The following is a 20,590-nucleotide window of genomic DNA, read 5'->3' as shown; positions in this document are numbered from 1 at the left end:
GAAAGCAAGCAGGAAATTATGACGAGGGGATTTTGGGGGTAAACTTGTGTTTAAAAAACAGTCAAAGAAACAATAGGAGCAAACGAAGGTGACCACACGACCTCCCCTCAACCCCTGAGGAGACTCAAGATCCTAAAGGGATAATGGCCTGTCATCCTTCATCTCCCTGACAGGACCAAGCAGTCTGCCAAGGGCACAGAAGGTATCTACTATATTTGAGTGGAGTAATAATGACAACAGACAACTTACAGCGGGTCCTCAAATACTGTCACTTTGTTCAACGTGGTTTTGTTATAATGTTGATGAGAAAAAAATGGATTTCTAGCCGGGACCACTGTTTGTATTTGCAGGTTCTCCTCATGTCTGCAAGAGTTTTCTTTGGGTACCCTGGTTTCCTCTCACATCTTAAAGACACGCACGTTCAGTTCATAGGCTTGTCTACATGATACCAGTAGTTTTTCTTTTCTTTCTTCTTTTTTTTTTTTTTTTTTTTTTGTTTTAAGAGACGAGATCTCCATCTATCACCCAAGCTAGAGTGTAGTGGCATGATCACAGCTCACTGCAGCCTCCAGCTCCTGGGCTCAAGCAATCCGCCTACCGCAGCCTCCAGAATAGCTGAGACTACAGGTGTGTACCACCATGCCTGGTTAGTTTTTGTATTTATGGTAGAGATGGGGTTTCACCATATTGCTCAGGCTGGTCTCCAACTCCTGGGCTCAAGCAGTCCACCTGCCTCATGCCTCCCAAAGTGCTGGGACTACAGGCATGAATCACTGCCCCCTTCCTAAATGGTCCCAGTTTAAGCGAGTGTAGGGGTGTGTGTGTGTGTGTGTGTATGTGTGTGTGTCTTGCAACAGAAGGCATCCTATCCAGGGATGGTTCCCACCTTTTGCCCAAGCTGAACTGCTGGGATAGGCTCCCACTATCTGTGACCTTGAACTGGAATAAATGAGTTGGAAAAATGAATAAATCCATGAAACAAATGACTGTAAAATAAAAATATGTAAGTGTACATTAATCATAAAAATGCATGACAATAAATGAGATAGGAGGGCACTCAGCTACCATATTTGTGATTGTTTTTGAATCTCATGGTAGCAGCAGGTCCTACAAGCAACTTTTGCTTTGCAAACACTTATTCCTTGATTTAACCCAGACCACAGCAACCATCGCTCACTGAATCACCAGAAATTTGGCAAACCATTATCTTGTTTTTATCAATCTTTAAAAAATGTAGGTGGGCCGGGTGCAGTGGTTGGCGCCTGTATTCCCAGCACTTTAGGAGGCCGAGGTGGGCAGATTCCTTAAGCCCAGGAGTTCAAGACCAACCTGGGCAGCATGGTGAAACCCCATCTCTACCAAAAATACAAAAAGTTTATCCAGGCTTGGTGGTGCGCGCCTGTAGTCTCAACTACTGGGGAGTCCGAGGTGGGAGAATCACCTGAGTCTGGGGAAGTAGAGCCTGCAGTGAGCTGTGATTGCACCACTGCACCCCCAAGCCTGGTTGACACAGTGAGACCCTATCTCAAGGGAAAAAAATAAAAATAAAAAAGAGGTATAGCTCACATTTATTTTAATGTTTAATATTATAAGTGTTTTGAGTCTTTGAAGTTCGGTGATGTTTTTGTAACCGGAAATAATGCTGCAGGAACTTAACTCTTTTTTTATATGTCAGCCTATGGCAAATTTGGTTTTGTTATACGTTGTTGTGCTTAAGGTGACAGTTTCCAAGAACCTATTCCGTGAGGACTGGTGAGCTGGGTCAGAGTAAATAGCACAGGACGACGACTGCAAGGACGATATGGAGGCAGCAGGGTTTTAGGCATACTTGGAATGGCAGCTTCCTGAGGTAGGCCAAGTATTCTCAACATAATAAGGGCTACATTTAGGTGTATCTGGAGGAAGACGGTGAACAGATTTCCATGGACGGTGAGTGCACTGGAAAACAGGCAGGGATGGCAAGTACCATAGTGATGGATTGGAAGAAGGTGCACTTTGGGGCATGATTCTACTGGTTAAGCCAAGGGCTCTCGATGAGGTCCCAGGTTCCTGCCCCGGGCACGCAGTGGGTTGGCAGTGACAGCCCAGCCTATTAGGTGGGAGTTTCCCTCTTGAATGACTCCAGGAGGCCCATATCGAGGGTCTGAAAGGCCAGACGGTTAATGGCACAAAGGTATTAAGTTCATTTCAGGGACTGACCCGGCAATGTGCCCGGGTCCTTCCCCTTGGTGCTGGGAAGCCCTGGTCTCCCTGCAGCATTTCACACCTGGCTGGGTCTCTTGACTCGCGGCGTGGGTGAGCGCGTGAGCCTCCCTCTTTCGCCTGATCGACGCCTGGGGGCTCCCCTCCCCAACATCCTCACTCTGCCCACTCTGTCCTCTCCCTCCTCGGGGAGCGGCAGGGGACGCCTGGCCGGGGTCCCCAGGCTCCCTGCTCGCAACCCACGGCCTCCTCCGCGGGCAGGGAGCGAACGCCCGGAGGTCGCCCGCGCACAGGGGACGGCCCGGCTACAGGGGAGCCGGGGCGGGAAGGCGCAGCCTAACGGTCCGGCTGCCGCGCCCCGCGCCCCGCGCCCCGCACCCAGTGCCCCGCCCGCGGCGCCGCAGCCGCCTCCCGCCTGCCCGCCCGCCCCCTGCGTCATGACGCCGGCGCCCAACGCGGAAGCCGCTCGCCGCGCGCCGGGTCCAGCCGCGGGCTGAGCGCGGAGCCGCGGCGGGCGCGGGATACGGGCCGGGGAGCGAACAGAGCGCAGTCTGCCGGGCCGAGCGGGCGGAGCGAGCCGAGCGGGGCCGAGCGCGCCGGCTGCGGCGGCGGGCGGAGCGCAGCGCGGCGCGCCAGGGCCGCCGCCGGGGGGATGCGGCTGCCTCCCCGGGCCAGGGTGTAGAGAGGGCGGGTCCCCGGCCTCGGGAGCGCGGCGGTGGAGGGGACATAGGAGGCGGCCATGGCGACCCCCGGCAACCTAGGGTCCTCCGTCCTGGCGAGCAAGACCAAGACCAAGAAGAAGCACTTCGTAGCGCAGAAAGTGAAGCTGTTTCGGGCCAGCGACCCGCTGCTCAGCGTCCTGATGTGGGGGGTAAACCACTCGGTAAGGGCTCGGCTGCGGCGCGCTGTCCCCTTCCTCCTCCTCCTCTTCCTCCTCGTTCCCCTCCTCCTCCGGCTGCAGCTGCTGCGGGGCGGGGAGCCGGAGCCAGCCCTGGCCCTCCGGCTGCTCGCCCGCCTCGAAGCCCCCAGCCTCGTGGCGTGTGCCCCCAGCCCTCCGGGCCGCCCAGGCTCCACCACTTGCGTCCCCTTTAGATCTGTGGCCAGGTGCGGGTTGGGGGTCCCGTGTGCATGTGAGTCTCACGGTGTGTGCCAGTGCCGCCCCCCGTCCGCCCGCCCGCCCGCGGGTCGGTCCCCGCAGCCTGGGAGGTAGGAAGTTTGTGCGGGGCACGGCGCCTCGGCTGTCAGCCCCAGCGGGAGCTGCTGGGGGCCGGGTCCCGGCGACCGCTGCCCGGTGTGGGGGCCGCGCGGCGCCCGCGTCTTCCGCTTGCGGGCAGGTGTACCTGTCCCGGGCTGGGCGCGTGCAAGCCTCCCACTGGGGCACTGGGGCGAGGATACCGGAGCGCGAGCAGATTTGGGGCAGCAGCTTTGGTGCTTAGGTCCTTTCTTTTTCCTTTAAAGGCAGTATTACTGGGCACAAGTCGGCTTTTTGGCAAAGCAGCAGCCGATGTAAATATGGCTCTGGCGTCGGGCGGCATCCCTGCGCTTCTCCCGCATCGCCCTGCCGCTGTGCGGGCTGGAGAGCCCTTGGCGGGGAGTCTTCCTCCCTTCGTCGCCTCCCCCCACTTTGGGGAGTCAGGCAGAAGTCACCGACTGCGGAAGGGCGGCCGGGGCGGGGACAGCAGGCGGGGGTCCCGGCGGGCGCGGGCGGAGGGGGTCCCGAGTTGGCCGCACGCGCTGTGGGGGGTGTGGGAAAGGCTGGAGAGGAACGCGTGGAAAGGTTAGCGTCACGTACAGTCGGGGGTTGGAGGATGCGCCGCTGCGGGCTATGCGGACTGCGGTTCGAGGGTCTGAAATAGCCTCCTGCTGATCTGACAGCGAGAAACTCCTGCAGTTTTAATCCACTTAGATAGGATCAGGAAACATGATCGGAGCTGTTGGCTCAGCCAGGAAAGTTTAAACGAGCTGTGAATTTTGACCATGACCTTAGCCACTGCAGTCACTTAGCATCTGGGGAAAAGTGTAAGTCCGCTTTCCCTGCTTTTGATTTCGATGGATGTCTGTATGTCCTTTTCAGCGTAATGGAAATGACAGAAAACCATGCTGGCTTTTTGGGAAAAAACAAAACAAAACAAAACAAAAAACACACACTCTCAATGTAGTGAAGTTGTTTAAAATGCCTAAAAGCGTCGTTTTTGTATTTTTCTTCCCCAAGCTGAGCAGGGGGAAGGGCGAAACAGTATCAGGATCGATCGTGTTTGCTTGGAGTGAGTGTTTTTGAAGAAGTTGAGAAATGATTATTTTTATCCAGCTTAATGACTGATTCACTGAAGTTCATTTTAACTTCCTGACAACTTCTTTAGCTATTTGGGAGTGTAAGTTGTTACAAGAGCATGCATTACTGCACCAAAAATTCCTTTCAAGTTTTATTACGGAAAATGAAATGCAATTTTTCCTAAGTAATAAGTTTACAATGTAGAGTTATGTATAATTTTGTTAAGCTCTTTTATTATTTATGTTATTAGTTTTTGGGTCCCTTATTAGTAGAATAGAAACTTATAATTTAAAAAAAGGATGAATACTGTAGTGCTTACTCATATTTATGGTGCTTTTATCTCCTTTGGAGTTCTGGTGTTTTGGTCAGGAGAGTGTTTCTGTCTCGGGGTTTAATTTAGTAAGGTAGTGTCAACAATATGCAGCCGAGAAAGAGTGCTTTCTGGGAACTCGTCTGAATTCCAGTTTGCCTTTAAAAATCTTGTAATTGTGTATGTTTTACTGTAACCACTTATGTTGCTACCTTATATTTATGAATTGCTACATTTGTTTTAGAGTTTCTTGCTAATTGGAAATATTTTGAAACTACTTAAGTGTTTCATAGTGTATGACTTGTGAATAGTACATTTGGTGTTATTTTCTTTTGCTCTCAAGAGAAGTTAGCAATTCTGAGTATCCATAACCAGAGGAGTGAAGTTTCCATTTCATATAAATGTAAGCATGTTACTCATTCAACAGATATATATGGGCACATACAGTGTCAGCTACTATGGGAAGAATTGCTAAAACACCTCTAATATTTTTGTCCAGCTGTCTTTATTTTGAGGGCTCTGAGTTGACATAAGAAAGGTCTGTTTCACAGCCTTCTTTTTCAAAATGTGTATTTTCTTTACTATATTATTTTTGAAAAAAGAATGTAGGTGTAACATAAACATGAAATCTAAACATTAGATGCCATGTATTTCTGGTTTGATTTCATTTTAGGTGACAATGTCTGATATTAGATAAATGTTTTATATGACTTTCTGTGCACCAAAGTTTATAGTATGATGTGAGAATAAATATGTCAGCAGTCTTAAGAACAAACAAGCATGGTGTTGTATATGAGCATCTTCCACATACTGTGGTAAAACGCTCACTGGATCTGTGCTTTAAGTTTTTCTTAAATTCTAACTGTTGACCTTGGGCATGTTAAGGTCAGGTTTTGGCATCAGTGTTTGCACCTGTGAACTGAAGTTGTTTGGATGATTTTCAAGTCTAACTCAAGATTACGTTTTTTTCAGTCTACTAGGTGCACAGTGTTATACTAGGATTTGTAGAATACTATATATAAAAGTTGTCTTACTATTATAACCTTCCAAATGCAGCAACATTCAGGGAATTTTCAAGACCTTGACTAGAGGGGAAGGAAATCTATGGTGATTTTAAGAGACTGTGAACTAACAGTTTGTTATATTGAATGTAGCTGAACTGCATTACAGTCTATTAAGCCAAAGTCGATTTGATTGAAACATAACAACTTGCAATTACGGTGAAAATGTTCAAGTCCATTGAGGTGGTAATGGACATCTTGATTTGGGCAATGGTCATAGTCGGGAGTAAGCCTGCCATTGTGTGGTTAATTTGATATGTTACTGCTTTCTAACTTAAAATACCCATCAGTGAATGGATCAGTGCCAATTTTTAAGTATTTTAAGCAGAGATTATAACTGAATACATAAAGGAAAAGACTTAAGGCAATTTTGTCTTGTTACATTTAGAATTAAACTAAAAATGATCAAACAGTAAGCGTCTTAAGATGATATTTTAATAGTGTGGGGAGGATGTTGAATGATATGAGCCAAGACTTGTTTTAAATAGATACTGAAAAAGATTTTTATCCTCAGTGAAATGTGAGCCTTTTAGAAATTAGTATTTTAAAACCTATTTAAATATCCAAAGGAAAACATTATCTGTATAGAAAAACCTTAAAGCACATAAAACTTGTTTAAAACATGTAGCATTTAGAAGTAGCTAAGTATTGATATTCGAGGCTTTCGGTTTAAAGCTGTAGAAGTTCAAATGAGCTTTGGCAAAAATGTCAGGTATTGAGGGGTTTGGGGGGCCTATCACAGTAGAAGGAAAGGCTGGTAACGGAACCATGTGAAGAGCTGGGTGCTTGAGTGTGTGGGTGTGTGAGTGCGTGGGACTTTTCTGTACCCTTTGGCTCAGTTCTCCTTCATAGCTGGCTGGCTCCACAGAGCAGGGAATGAACGGTTCCTGTATTTCACATTTTGTCATTTCTGCTCCCCCAAAAGGGTTTCCTGTCTCTAATTCAGTTATAAAAATACCGTGGAAGGATTCCACTTGGGATTGGTCTGGCCTTGGTCATTTGTGGCCGTCCCTTGGACTAAGCAGTTATAAAAACATGGCAGCGCTTGCCTGTTGGCGTTGGGGAAAGAACAGTCCCCAGACAGGGGAAAGGGCCTGCCAGGCAGTGTCACGCAGGTCTCTGTCCTAGTAATAGAGCTGGATGGTTCTGGACGTCCGTGGGTCTTTACCATGGGGATCTGGGAGGGCCAGCCTGATGAGCACCGTGTGCTGTGTTGTGTGTGGATTGGAGAATTCATGGCGTCCTTGGTGGAGCATCAGTAGCTTTGATTATATTCTCCACAGGCTCTGGTTTTTGGAATAGATAAAGACCATATTGGATGCATCATAATTATTATTTTTTTGGTTTCATGGGTTTTTATTTGGGCACTGAAAGAAGATAAGAAAACTAAGTTTTAAAGTGATGTGAGTGACTGTGAAATGACTTTGACTGAATAGGACATAATAAGGCAATTACATTAAAATTAAAATTAGACATTAGATGAAATTATTGAGTGGAATCCAGCTACCATTCATTCAAGAACTAGTCTCCTCAAACTATTTTTTTGTTCTTTTTAATCTTCAGAGGAAAGAAACACACCAAGCAGACATACAGAAAGTTTATTAGGGAAGTCGTTTTATACTCCTTAAAACTTGGGATTATAACCGGAGAACAGAATACATTTTCCTCTCCATTTGTCAGATACTTTAGAGTGAACTCTAAGTATTTATACTTAGTGCTTAGTGTTACTTAGTACTTACAGTTACTAAACTTCAGTACTCAGAATGATGCCCCATGTCAGGTCAGTGATTTCTATTTCCAGGGTATCCTTATCTGCTGTGCCTTTAGAAAGGTTGCCGGCAAGAATTATAATAAACCACCAAAATCTGCCTTAAGTTGATTAGAAAATACAGTCAACCAGAGTAATTAATTCTGCCAGCATAGCCTTTGAAATACAAATTTTAGAATTGAAGGGAATTGGTGCAATTTGGCTAAAAAGGTTTGTGGTTGCACAGATGAGGTTCAAATGCTTACTTTGGAACTGATGGGCTCTTTGAGCAGGTAATTTAGTCACTTGAGCCTCAATTTTCACATTCTTAAATTGGAGATGATGATATGACTTCACAGGGTTGAGGGTTAAATGAGATACTGTATTTAAGGCCTAGCACTGTAATTAGCACATGGTGATATATTAAAAGAACCAGATCCCTCTTTCTCAAAATTTAAGGTGCTTATTAATCACTTGGGGACTTTTTTAAAAAAAAAATGTCTGCTAAATTAGGCTCTGCTGCTGGGCAGGTGGCTCATGCCTGTAATCCTAGCCATGCATTGGGAGGCTGAGGCAGGAGGATCACTTGAGGCCAAGATTTCGAGACCAGCCTGGGCAGCATAGCAAGACCCTGTCTCTACAAAAAATGTAAAAACATAGATGGGTATGGCGGCACACACCTGTAGCCTGAACTACTCAGGAGGCTGAGGTGGGAGGATCATCTGAGTCCGGGAGGTCCAGGCTGCAGGGAGCCATGGTTGTACAGTGCACTCTAGCTTGGGTGACAGATGGAGGCTCCCACTAAATGTGAAACAATAAAAATTAAAATGCAGTGTCTAATTCAGTAGATCTGGTGGGGGTGCTGCCTGAGACTGTGCATTTATCATACTCTCGGGTGGTACTGGTGCTGCAGGTCCACAGGCTACATAGCAGTAGAAGGAAGAACTTTACCACTAAGGATTCCTCCCCCAGCCCCAACTGTATGTGATGAGCCCTTAGAAGAATGGTGGCCCCGTGATAGATTAGAAAATTTGGGAGAAGAAATTGTAGGTTGGAAAGGGACACAAACAATTTAGATTCAAGAATGTGGAATTGCAGGTGATGGTGGTGGGTGCATCCTGCAGTTACAGTACCATGTGGGATGCTGGAGAGGTGTGATTGGAGCTTGGGAGCCACTAGGGCTGGGACAGACCATTGAGACCTGCCCGTACAGAATCGGTAAGTCAGATCTTCACCAGAGGAGCAGGGACACTGGGGACACTTGGCTTTGAAGGAAGGACAGAGGAAGAAGAAACAGGAGGAGAAAACAGAGGTCAGCAGAATTAGATGTTCCCAAGTGCTTGAAAGTCATGGCTGTGCTTGTGTTAAAGTGGTTGATTGGGGCTGGGTGCGAAAGCTTAAAGACTTAAGGAGTGAATGAGTGGAAGTAGAGGCAGTTCCTCTTTTTTGGAAGGTAAGTAGAAGGAAGGTGAAAGATGCCATTTTGTTAGGAATACCTGGGGAGTTTCCTTGAATCCGTCTCTTCGTTTCCATTCTCACTTCTGTCACTCCTAACCAGATTTGTTTCCCTCTTTCCTAGACTGATATTAAAACCCCCTAGCTTATTTCCCTGTGTCTGCCTTTATCCTCATTTCTTTTCTTTTTTGTACCAGGGACTCCTCTGGCAGTCCAGTGAAGGCCACAGACGCCTCAGAATGAGGCTTTTAAAGGAATAAATGAAAATACAGGGGATATATGTCCTAGCAAGTTCAAGGATCCCTTTAATTCTAGCCATGGACCACTTGGGAGTTCATGGAACCCCCATCAAGAACCCTTGCAAGAATAAGATGGGGATAGTGTGGGGTGAGAAAGTGGGGAGAGCACGCAGCAGCCAGGAAGAATTCTCGGGGGGGACCACACATAGGCTGAATTGATTACCCGCCTGGGTCATAGTGCCTAGTACTTGGGATTCACAGCTGTACCCTTAACCACTGAGTTGTACTGCCTGGGCCAACCTCAGGAGTCATTCATTTCTTTGAGTTCTTTTATTTTCTTAGTTTTAAGAGCTGTTCTTGGATGGACAGAGTATTAGCTGTTAACATGGGAGAAAACTACTTGAAAAACGGTTTTTTCCTTTATAGAAAGAAAATCATTGTTAATGTTCAGAGCATGTAGGGAGAGAACCAATACATAATTTATTTAAGAAAAATGTAGAGAGTTTTAAAAGAGTAACTTACCTAAAGCTAAGCCTCGCAATTCTAAATCTTTATAGTTTTTCAGCTACCTGGGCACAGTGACACAGTGATTAAGAGCTCCGGAGTCCGTGTTCAGTTGGCTATGTGACCTTGAACAAGTTATTTTGCCTCTCAGTTCCTTGTTTATAAAAGGAGGTAATAATAGTACCTACTTTGGAAGTTTGTTATATGGATTAAATCAATTCATACCTGTAAGATGCCTAAATAGTTGCTGGCACATGGCAAGTTCTTAATATGCTAGCTGTCATTATTACTATTCTTTAACATAGAGACAGAGTCTTGCTATATTGGCCAGGCTGGTCTCAAACTTGTGACCTCAAGCAATCCTCTCACCTCGGCCTCCCAAAGTGCTGGAAATAGAGGCTTCAGCCACCATGCCTATCCTATTTTTTTTTTTTTTAGTATCTTAAATGCTAAGAGGTAGCAAATTATCAGATTGTATGCTAAATCAATGGTTACTTTATCCTGTTTTGTAGTAAAACATCACCGTTGTACTTGGCATCCTTGTGTATTTTTGAGTTATGAATTATCATTTTAGAATTACCCTTGTGCCCTTGCTTTACTTTCTGTATCTATTTTGTTATGTTCTTTCTTGTATTTTTCACACTTCTGCTGGCGATTAGGTTCTTTGAAGTGTCAGAAATCTAATTCACATCCATTAGTTGCAAGTTATGTCAGCTATTGACTTGATATTTCACCTTGTCTTTAAATATGGAGACACTGCAAGATGCTTCAGATGCAAAATGAATATATTGTGGACCTTGCCCTCAAATTGTGCGTAACTACAGGGGACACAGATGTAAAATAAATATATGTGTAAATAACCACAGTGTCCAGAATGCTAGGGGTGGAGGGTATTAAATAGACTGTGCAGAACATTGAGCAAAGGCATGACGTTGGTGAAGGGCTTAGACAGGCAATTTGGGAGAAGAGCATTTCAGGCAGAGGGGTCAGCTGGTGCAAAGGGCCTGAGGCTGGTGCTTGTTTGGCCTGTTATGGCAACTGCAGGAAAGCTGGCGTGGCTGGAGCACAGCAAGAGGGGGATATAGTGGTAGGAGATGGGGCCAAGGTGCTAACCAGGACTGGATCATGATTACTTCTGCCTGGGGGACTTGGAGAATCCTTGAGAGGAGGTAACAATGAGGAGGACCTTGAGGATTAAATAGACTCTCCCAGCTGCAGAAAATGGGTGACATGGTTCAGCTGTGTCCCCACTCAAATCTAATCTTGAACTGTACCCATAATCCCCAGGTGTTGTGGGTGGATCAGCTGGAGATAATTGAATCTTGGGGGCAGTTTTTCCCCATCCTAGTCTCGTGATAGTGAGTTAGTTCTCATGAGACCTGATGGTTTTAAATAAGGAGCGTCTCCTTTTGCTGGGTACTCATTCTTCTGCTTGCTGCTGCCATATGAAGAAGGACGTGTTTGCTTCCCCTTCTGCCATGATTGTAAGTTTCTTAAGGTCTCCCCAGCCCCTTGGAACTGAGTTAGTTAAACCTCTTTCCTTTATAAATTACCCAGTCTTGGGTATTTCTTCATATCAGCGTGAGAACAGATTAATACAATGGGGAAAGGCATATGCAGCCGAGGGTCCGACAGCTGGCAAAACCAAGCAGAGCGGAGAATGTGAGTAGTTGGCTTTGGCTGTGGCCACAATGGCAGGAACATGTTAGAAATGCAGAGCTTGGGCCTCTGCAGACCTGCTGGAGCAGAATGTACATTTTAACAAGGCATGCTGATGGTCAGCATATTTAAGTTTGAGAAACACCCATCAGGGTAAAATCTTTGGTTTCAAGCCCTGAGGTTCCTTAGATGTGCCTCGGGGGCTGGTGGGAGGGGGCCGAGCTGGTGGGGGAATTTAGTCCTACCTCAGTTTCCTCCAGAACAGCCTTGTTTTTGTCCTCATTGTCATCGCTCTCCTTTTTTTTTTTTTTTTTTTAAGTGGGGTACTGAATATAATATGTAAAGGGGGTAAAAAAGATCCTGCAGCCAAGAAAATTGAAAACCACAGAGGAACATAAAGGGAATGTCAGGAGATGGTTGAAAGAGTAGTTTGAGGCCACCTTTGAAGGGCCAAGTGGTTGATGTTTGCCAGAGAAAAGCCAGCAGTTCTGACCAGGGTTACTTTAAAATTTGCCACAAATCTCAAATGACACTCGACCCGAGGGTTACTGCCTCCTTTAATATGTTCTCTACTCTCTGAAGTCATTTCTTCCTTTTCCCCTCTCCTTGAACTTCACCTAGTGTCCTGTCCCCCACTCCCCCCACCTCGTCCTCCCCTCAGCATATAACCTCATTTAGATAGCATTGAACAAATGGAAGCCGTCAGCTTCTGCTCTTCCCACCATCCCATCTAAATTTTGGACAGCTGGGTCCGTCAGTCTACAGACATGCTGGAGGGACTGCCCTGCCTGGTTTGGTAGCTGCCAGCCACATATGGCAATTTAAATTTCAGCTAATAAAACTTAAAATTCAGTTTCTCCTATCAAGTGCTCACTTAGCCACATGTGGTTAGTGGTTACTGGATTGAACAGTGCAGATATAGACGATTCCCACCATTGCAGTATCTTTCACTGACATGGCTCACCACTCCGGGGCCTCCCATCTTGAAAGCAAAATAAACTACAATAACAGCAGAAGCTCTCCTTCACCCTTAGTCTCTCATTTTAGTGTCTTCTCATGTTTTCTGTTCCTTTTTTTTTTTTTTTTTTTTTAGATGAGGTCTTGCTTTTTGGCCTGGGCTGGAGTGCATGGTGCGATCACGGCTCACTGCTGCCTCAAACTCCTGGTCTCAAGCAGTCCTGCTTCAGACTCCCTAAGTGCTGGGATTACACATGTGAGCCACCACACCTGCCCTGTTCCTTTTCATAGCAGGAGTGAAAGGCCTTGTCTAAAGCTGAGGTCTCCTGTTTCTGTAGAGACACCCTACCGCGCAACCCTCAACTTACCTGCCATGATCTCCTTAACTTACTCCAATCTAGCTTTCACCTCCAGCACACCTAGGAAACTGCTCAAGTCAGCATCACTGGCGGTGCTCACGTTTTCAAGTGCAGGGGGCTCCTTTTTTTTTTTTGTCTCTTGTTTTCCTTCTGCTTCACTAGCCACTCCTTAGGCGCAGGCTCCTCCTCTTTTGCTCAGTCTGGAAATGTTGGAATGCCCCAGGCCTCTGTCCAGGATCATCTTCTACAATTACATTTACTTAACCTACATGATTTCATTTGGTCTCATGGCTTTTTATACCATTTTACAGTGATGATTGAGAAATTTTTAACTTCAGCTCTAACTTTCCTCTTGGGCTCTATATGCAGTTTCTTACCAGGTATCTTCACATGAATACCTAATAGACATCTCAGATGTCCCAAGCAGGCCTCTTGATTTCCTCCCTGCACTCTGCCCCATCCCCCGTCATGACTTACACTGGCCTCTTGCGGTCTCAGAAAATGGAACACCATAGACCCAGGTGCTCAAGCTTAAACATAGGGCCCAACCTTGATTATGCTTTTTCTCGCCACTCCTTCTCCACATCCAATTTTTGAGTCCTGAATCCACCTGCTTCTTTCTATTTGAATCTTCTTTCTCAGGAACACTGTGGTAGCCTCCTGTTTGGTCTCCTGGCGTTCAGTTTTGCCCTGTTTCAGTCCGCCTTCCCTGCAGCAGTTGCAGAGGAATCTTGCTGAACTGTAGATGATTTCATGTCATGTCCTCAGTTAAACCTTCCAAAGGCTTACATTGCATTTAGAATAAAATCCAGACCTTTTCTGACCTGCAGGATCTTACTGGCCTGGGCCCCACTTTCCTCCTTGCCCTCATCCCATAACACCCTCTTCATGATTCCTATGTTCCAGCCACCCTGCGCTTTTTCTGTTCCTAAAGGCAAGCTCAGAGTAGCTACAGTTCTTCAGTCTTTATTTTTCTCTTTGTCGGGCCTCTTTTATTTATTTTATTATTTTTTTGAGACAAGGTCTTGCTCTGTTACCTGGGCTGGAGTGCAGTGGCATGGTCATACCTCACTGCAGCCTTGAACTCCTGGGCTCAAGCGATCCTCCTGCCTCAGCCTCCTATGTAGCTGGGACTACAGGTGTGCACCACCATGCCTGGATAATTTTTTTAATTTTTGTAAGAGATGGGTCTCGCTGTGTTGCCCAGGCTGGTCTTCAACTCCTGGCCTCAAGTAATCCTCCTGCCTCAGCCTCCCCAGATGCTGGGATTACAGGCATGAACCACCATGCCCAGCCTGCTCAGATCTTTGGATAGTTGGCTCCTATTAGTTATTTTAGTCTCTTAGCTAAGGGGTTGCCTTCTCAGATGGCCTCTCTGACCTCCTAAGCTAAGGGAGCCCCTCCACTATCATACTGTTATTTTCTCTGTGACAACGCTGTTTGAAACTGAGTTGTGTACATTTTTATTGCGTATCTCCCTCAACTAGAACAATAAGTTTCATAGCAACTGAGACTTTTTCCTATTTACTAGGTGTATCCACATATCTAGAACAGTGTGTTTAGATAGTAGGGGCTTAATACATATTGTTGAATGAATGAGTGGGGCTGGGATTCTAAACCGTAGGCCATTAGTTCTCAGGTGGCATACCATGAGGCCTCCGATATTCAATTTTCATAAACATGTAAAGTTCACTTTTGTTATAATCAAGCATAGAGCATTTTAGAGCATTTTGCTGAGCGGGTTGTGCAATGCATTAGAGAGTGAGGAAAAACTTGCTGCAAATTGGTGATAAGAGGTATGGGGTAACTGCAAGCCATTGCCAAAGAAAGAGGTTATGTTTACAGCAGCATGCAAGAACTGTGTCTTGTGAACACGACAGAAAAGTTTCAGAAAGTAAACAGCTTCTTTCAAACAGTGTCAGATGTTGAAGGGCCGCCAAGTGAACTGCGTGAAGACTATGAATGCATTTCTAAGTAATCTGAGATATTATGTAGAAGAGTGTGCTGCAGTGTTGTTACTGACTTGTTCTTTTAATGTCTTCAGACATGCCTCTAAAAATTGTAGTATTCAGAAGTGTACCATAAGTTAAATTTAAGATTGCATAAACATTGTAAGAATAGTGATAATGTCAATATCTCGTCCTTTGTGGGTCTTTTTCTATTGTGTATTGTTTCTGCTGGTTCTTCTTCATGGTGCCTTGTTGACATTTATGTTTGGTTCATTTTGGCTCTCAGCTGCTCACTTCCCTTGGATAGTTATTCAGGGAGCATTCTTCAAGTCTTGGTATAAAGATGTATCCTTTCAGAGAGAATTGTTTGTTTTTGCCACATGGCTAGGGGTACTGGAGACCAAGCCCATTTGAAACTAAATTCACGGCTTGGAATTTTTTGGATCTCATGGTGATATAAAATTGTTCTGCAGTCCCTGGGGTGGCATGGTTTTATTTTTGGTAGACCCATTGTAGCCTTATGGAGAAAAGGTTTCCTATTAGACTTCACACCTTGGGTGGGCCCTAGGCTTTGTCTTCTGTTCCCGTTAACCCATGAGACCATCAAAGCCCTTAGAGCTAAAGTGGCTTCCATGACTAACTTACTCTTCCTGCTTCCAGTTTTCACTAAGGTCTTGGCAGGCCGACTTCTCTCCTCCCTCTTCCAAATCTTTGATGCCTTCAAGAAGATGTTTAAGAACATATTTTATTCAGGACGCTTACTTATCTTCAGTGCAGAGCTGACCTGAATAACCCCATCAGCAGAAATGCAAATCAACCTCAAAGTTTCAAAAGAGGGAATCCAACAGTAAGTAAGACAGTGGGAAGCCAAAGCATGGTGGCACTTCCGCAGCCTTCCAGGGATGGATCTGTGAGGGGAGTCAGTGGGACAGGAGGCGGGACTGCAAGAAGGAAGGATGCCATTGCTGTCTTCCAGAGGTGATGGGAACCTGAGCTTGGGCAGGGGTAACAGACATTGTTGGATAACCAGGTATAGATGTCGTAGAAGCTGTGTCGTCTAAGTGGCCCATAGCCTAAAAGATTTGAAGATACTGCTCTAAACAAGCAGACAAAGGATGTGCTTAGAGAGATTTCAGGTAGAATCAGCTGGATTTGGTGACTGTTAGGTAACAGGAAGGAATCGACAGTGACTCACCTAGGTCAGTTTCTTACCATTCACACTCTCCATTACATTATTGTTATTTGGGGGCTGTTAGCTTCTGGCGGGATACCCCTGCCCCCCTTGCCGCAACTGGGATTGTACACACAGATACTGTGAGACAGCAGAGGATTAGTAAACTGCCCTGGGAGAGTTAGTGGTAGGCTCTTGAAATTCTTCAAGAATTGAATTAGCGTGGTGGATGGAGAAGCTGGAGAAAACACATTACAGGCAGAGTAATGCATACAAAAGCATAAAGGGTATGTGGCATTTCCAGGGAACTGCCAAACCCTTCTTCAGGTGCTTCTATACTTCTCTCCTTCTGATTTTGTGGTTTTATTCATTTCCATTCTTATAGACATGTTCTTATTTAAATTACTTTTGTTTGTGTTTTTCTAGGCTTGGTCATTTACGCTTAGAAACATGTTTGCAAGTTGCTAGACACCCTAACATTCAGAGCTTAGTTTATTTGTAGTTGTAATAAATAAGCCTTGGTTTTGTTTTTTCAACCTGGACTTTGAGGAAGGTGTTAGGTATTAGTCAACCCAAGAATGACCTCTGTAGCATTCCACATGACCTGCACAAAGGCTCCAGGTGGTAGGGGCAGGTGGGGGCTGACGTCAGTATTGCCACCTGCAGGCTGCGTTAGCGGGAGACAGGCACCCTTTTTGTGAGTTGTCCGCTCAGAGGAAGCTCATTTTCTGATGTGCACAGAGGTGCCTGTGTGCTAGCAGCTGCCCCGCTTTGCCTTGCTTTTCTCGGGTCATGCATCGAAAATTTCTCATGTCACGTTCCCGAGCACTGGTGTCTTTGGAGGAGCTTTCAGGTGGTGTTCAGTCTGGACAGAAGAAAGTGGGGTTTATAAAGTCCCCTTATAGATTTGAATCTGCTTTAGAAAATGCACCGTTGTGCAGTCTTTGCTGCTGCTACATACATGCTTCTACAATGCAGATTCACTTGTATGAGAGCTGTGTATCGGGAATGTGATGTAGGATGTATGAATTGGTCCATATGCAGTTTTCCTTGAGTACGCCACTGCCTCCAAGTATCAGCAGCTAGGTGCAAAGTACACTAATACAGCTCAAGGCAGCAAGCCAAATTGGAAAACAGGACTGCATACCTTGCTCATGTATCCGTTTTCTTCCTCCTGACTTCAGCAGCCTTCTGCTCGATCTCGGAAGTACTCATTTCAGGGTTCTCTCCAATCTTTGGACATTTTCTCCTAGTCTGTGTAACTTAGAAGCTTGGTTACTCCTTATATTCCTTCCATCAAATGATCCTCACCTTTGTATTTCTAAAGTCCATTATATATCTATTAGAAATTACACTAAAATACTGTTTATTTTTCTATTTTGGGGATTTTTCTGTTTAAGCATTCTGGTGATAGAGTTTCATGGTTTTTGAGTGGTCTGCCTAAAATCTGGATTTTAGTGTCTATGTAGAACTGAGAAATTTTTCAGAAATACATATATTGCATTACAATAAAAATAACATATATTGCATTTACAACGTATTTTGAACAACTATATGCCCAGGCTGCAAGTTTCCTAAAGAAAGATGTAATCGTTGGTTTTTTTGTTTCCAAGGATAACCAAGTATAGATGTGGCAGAAGCTGTGTTGTCTAAGTGGCCCATAGCCTAAAAGGTTTGAAGATACTGCTCTAAACAAGCAGAACATTAATTTCTTTGTCGGCTCTTTGAGTTTTCTTACTAATCCTCCTCTGGCCTGACCATGTGTCCCTCCCGAGTTTCGCACGTTCCCAGGTATCTACTGTGTTGGGTTGTCTCCCTGCGCTACTCAGCAGCTACCTTTTTCAGCATTGGCCCTAGCTTGCTTCTGTGCCCAGGAACAGGAACAGAAGTTTTCTTCTCAGCTGTCCCCTGTCTCTCTTAGACCAAGTCCACAGGCTTTTACTACATTAGGCCTTGGAGTACCTTTCCTGTAGAATCAAAGGGCCAACTTACAAATGAATGCTTGGAACACAACCCATTCATAAATTAGGTTCTGCCTGCACCCAGATGGAAAGTTAAATGCTTTGGCATCAGAAGAACTGTTGGGAAACAGATATTGTTTCTGAAATTATGATAAATCCATAAGGCACTTTCTTTTTGGCACATTGCGCCAAAGTAGGAGGACAGGAGCAAATTTTAGGAACATTAAAAAAAATAGGTTAGGAGAAGCTAATCTTTTTGTCTAATTCACTTTCTCTTGCAGTTCTGGCATCAGATACAGATTTAACACATGCCAATGAATGTTTGAGCCAGGAAATAGCCAATAGTGAATATTTTTATTATGTGTTAAATAAAGCTTCTTTCTTCTTATGCTTATTTAGGTGAGCTAGAAATATGGTTTCAGTGAAATTTAAGTTCTGATAAGTACAGATATATAGAATATTTTCTGAAAAACTTGAAAAACACACACAAATATAAAAAATTACCGTAACTATTCTATCAAGAAGCAACCAGTGTTAACGTTTTAATGTTTCTTTCCAATATCTTTTTTAAAAAATCTCATTGAGACTGTTCTGTGTACGTATTTAATCTTACTATGTATTCTTCACAGTTATTTTAAATTTTTGATCACTGCTTAATAATTAGGTTGGTGCAAAAGTAATTGTGGTTCTTGCCATTACTTTCAGTGGCAAAAATTGCTATTACTTTTGCACCAACCTAAATAGTTTATGCCACCACAAATAATGTTGCTGTCAGCATCTCCTTGTATGAAACTCTTTCTTATTTGGGATGATTTCCTTAGAACAGATTCTCTTTTTGGGGAATTTACTTGGTCAAAGGGTATGAATATTTTAAGGCTCTTGGTACATGTTGCCAAGTTGCTTTCAAAAAGGGTTATACCAGATTATAACCCTAGCAGTGTGTCTAAGAGCTGCTTTCCCACATCTTCTGCTTTCAGGGTTCTTTTTTTTTTTTGAGACGGAGTCTCGCTCTGTCGCCCAGGCTGGAGTGCAGTGGCGCAATCTCGGCTCACTGCAAGCTCTGCCTCCCGGGTTCACGTCATTCTCCTGCCTCAGCCTCTCCCAGTAGCTGGGACTACAGGCGCCCGCCACCACGCCCGGCTAATTTTTTTTTTGTATTTTTAGTAGAGATGGGGTTTCACCGTGGTCTCGACTCCTGACCTCATGATCCGCCCACCTCGGCCTCCCAAAGTGCTGGGATTACAAGCGTGAGCCACTGCGCCCGGCCTTCTTTCAGGGTTCTAAATTGAACAGCAAAGATGGGAATAAAAAGATATCCTTTTTTTCCATATGCTTTTAACCCATTTAAATCTCTTTATAGAGATTTTCAGCAGTTTGACCAAAGATGTACACACATGGGCATTGTGGGAGTATCAAGTCTGAGGTTGGAGGATGGCTCCCACATAGGCTGCCTGGCCCGAGTCTGCCCTCTGAAAAGAGCTGCTTTCAACTGACCCACTTCTCCCAGTTTTTCTTCATCGGACTCTAGGCAGTGAGTGCCTGCATCCCAGAAGCAGGTCACTGTCCACTGTCTGTGGTTGGTTAATTTCTGCTGGCCATAGCCCACATGATTTATATTAAACCTAATCCAATAGCATTTAATGGCAGGCAGAATTCTTCCCATGTAAGTAGACTAGTCAGGAATTTGCATTTCATTATTCTCAGTCTGACTGCTTAACGTTAGACTCGACCCATGGACGATTCACATGAACCATTTCAGAAAATGTAATGTGACATCTGCTACAGTCCACAATTACAGGGTGTGTGTGTGTGTGTGTGTGTGTGTGTGTGTGTTTAATTTTTTAAATTTTTTGAGATGCAGTTTTGCCCTGTTAGGCTGGAGTACAGTGGTGTGATCATAGCTCACTACAGCCTCGAATTCTTGGGTACAAGTGATTCTCCTGCCTCAGCCTCCTGTAATAGCTGGGACTATAGTTGTGTGCCACCATGCCCCACTAATTTTTAAAAACAAATTTTTGTAGAGATGGGGGTCTTGCTATGTTGCCTAGGATAGTCTCGAACTCCTGGGCTCAAGTGATCTTTCTGCCTTGGCCTCCCAAAGTGTTGGGATTTCAGCCATGAGCCACCACACCCAGCCTTCTTTTTTAAATGTTGGATGTTACCATCCCTCTGCTGTGGTCCTATAGTTTGGCTCGAAGCTTGATTCTGGGTGCTAGCCACTCTGTCAAGCATATGTAGTATAAATAATGCCGGTCACTTGTGCTGACCTCACAGACATTCCGAAGCCTGGCAAGGCAGGTGTGGAAGCTGAAAGCTTTGCCATCAAACTGTGAGTACTCAGGCTTCTTTCCATTTAGATAAGACACTCAGAAAGGAAAAGCAATGCAATTTTAATTTTTAACTCTTTTACTTCACATACAAAGTAGCCTTTTTTTTTTTTTTTTTTTTTTAAGCTGAAGGAAATGAACTCCAGAGAACACTGAAGAAAAAAAGCAGAGCTCTTAGAAAGAAAGGAAAGGTCACGCTTATAAACTGTAGCCATCTAGATAAACTGTTATTTCCACTTTATGTGGATGTATTTTATTGTGACAGTGCTAACTACAGTTGCCAATTTTCAGGAGGCCTAAATTACTGACTATTTTAGATGAATTCAGGCTTTAAAATTAGCCCTGGGATAATATATTTCTTTTAAAATGGAACCTTAATTGATCCTTATTTTTTAAAGCTTGAATTAAGTAGAAAAT

The 20,590-nt window shown here is 44.8% G+C and overlaps 1 protein-coding gene across 2 annotated transcripts in view; it reads left to right on the top strand.

The window, feature by feature from the left end:
* Positions 1-2,657: 2,657 nt before the first annotated feature.
* PIP4K2A (phosphatidylinositol-5-phosphate 4-kinase type 2 alpha) overlaps positions 2,658-20,590 on the top strand; it is a 180,218-nt gene continuing 162,285 nt past the window's right edge. The window contains exon 1 of one of the 2 annotated variants that reach the window (XM_058432231.1): positions 2,658-3,085. In XM_058432231.1, the coding sequence (XP_058288214.1) occupies positions 2,942-3,085 (144 nt within the window). In that variant the 5' untranslated portion in view covers positions 2,658-2,941. The remainder of the gene's footprint in view (positions 3,086-20,590) is intronic. The other variant, XM_032169558.2, reaches the window with a different exon arrangement.

The sequence above is a fragment of the Hylobates moloch genome, unplaced genomic scaffold (assembly GCF_009828535.3).
Source record: "Hylobates moloch isolate HMO894 unplaced genomic scaffold, HMol_V3 SCAFFOLD_2, whole genome shotgun sequence".
NCBI lineage: Eukaryota > Metazoa > Chordata > Mammalia > Primates > Hylobatidae > Hylobates > Hylobates moloch.
This window is presented reverse-complemented; position numbering and strand designations above follow the sequence as displayed.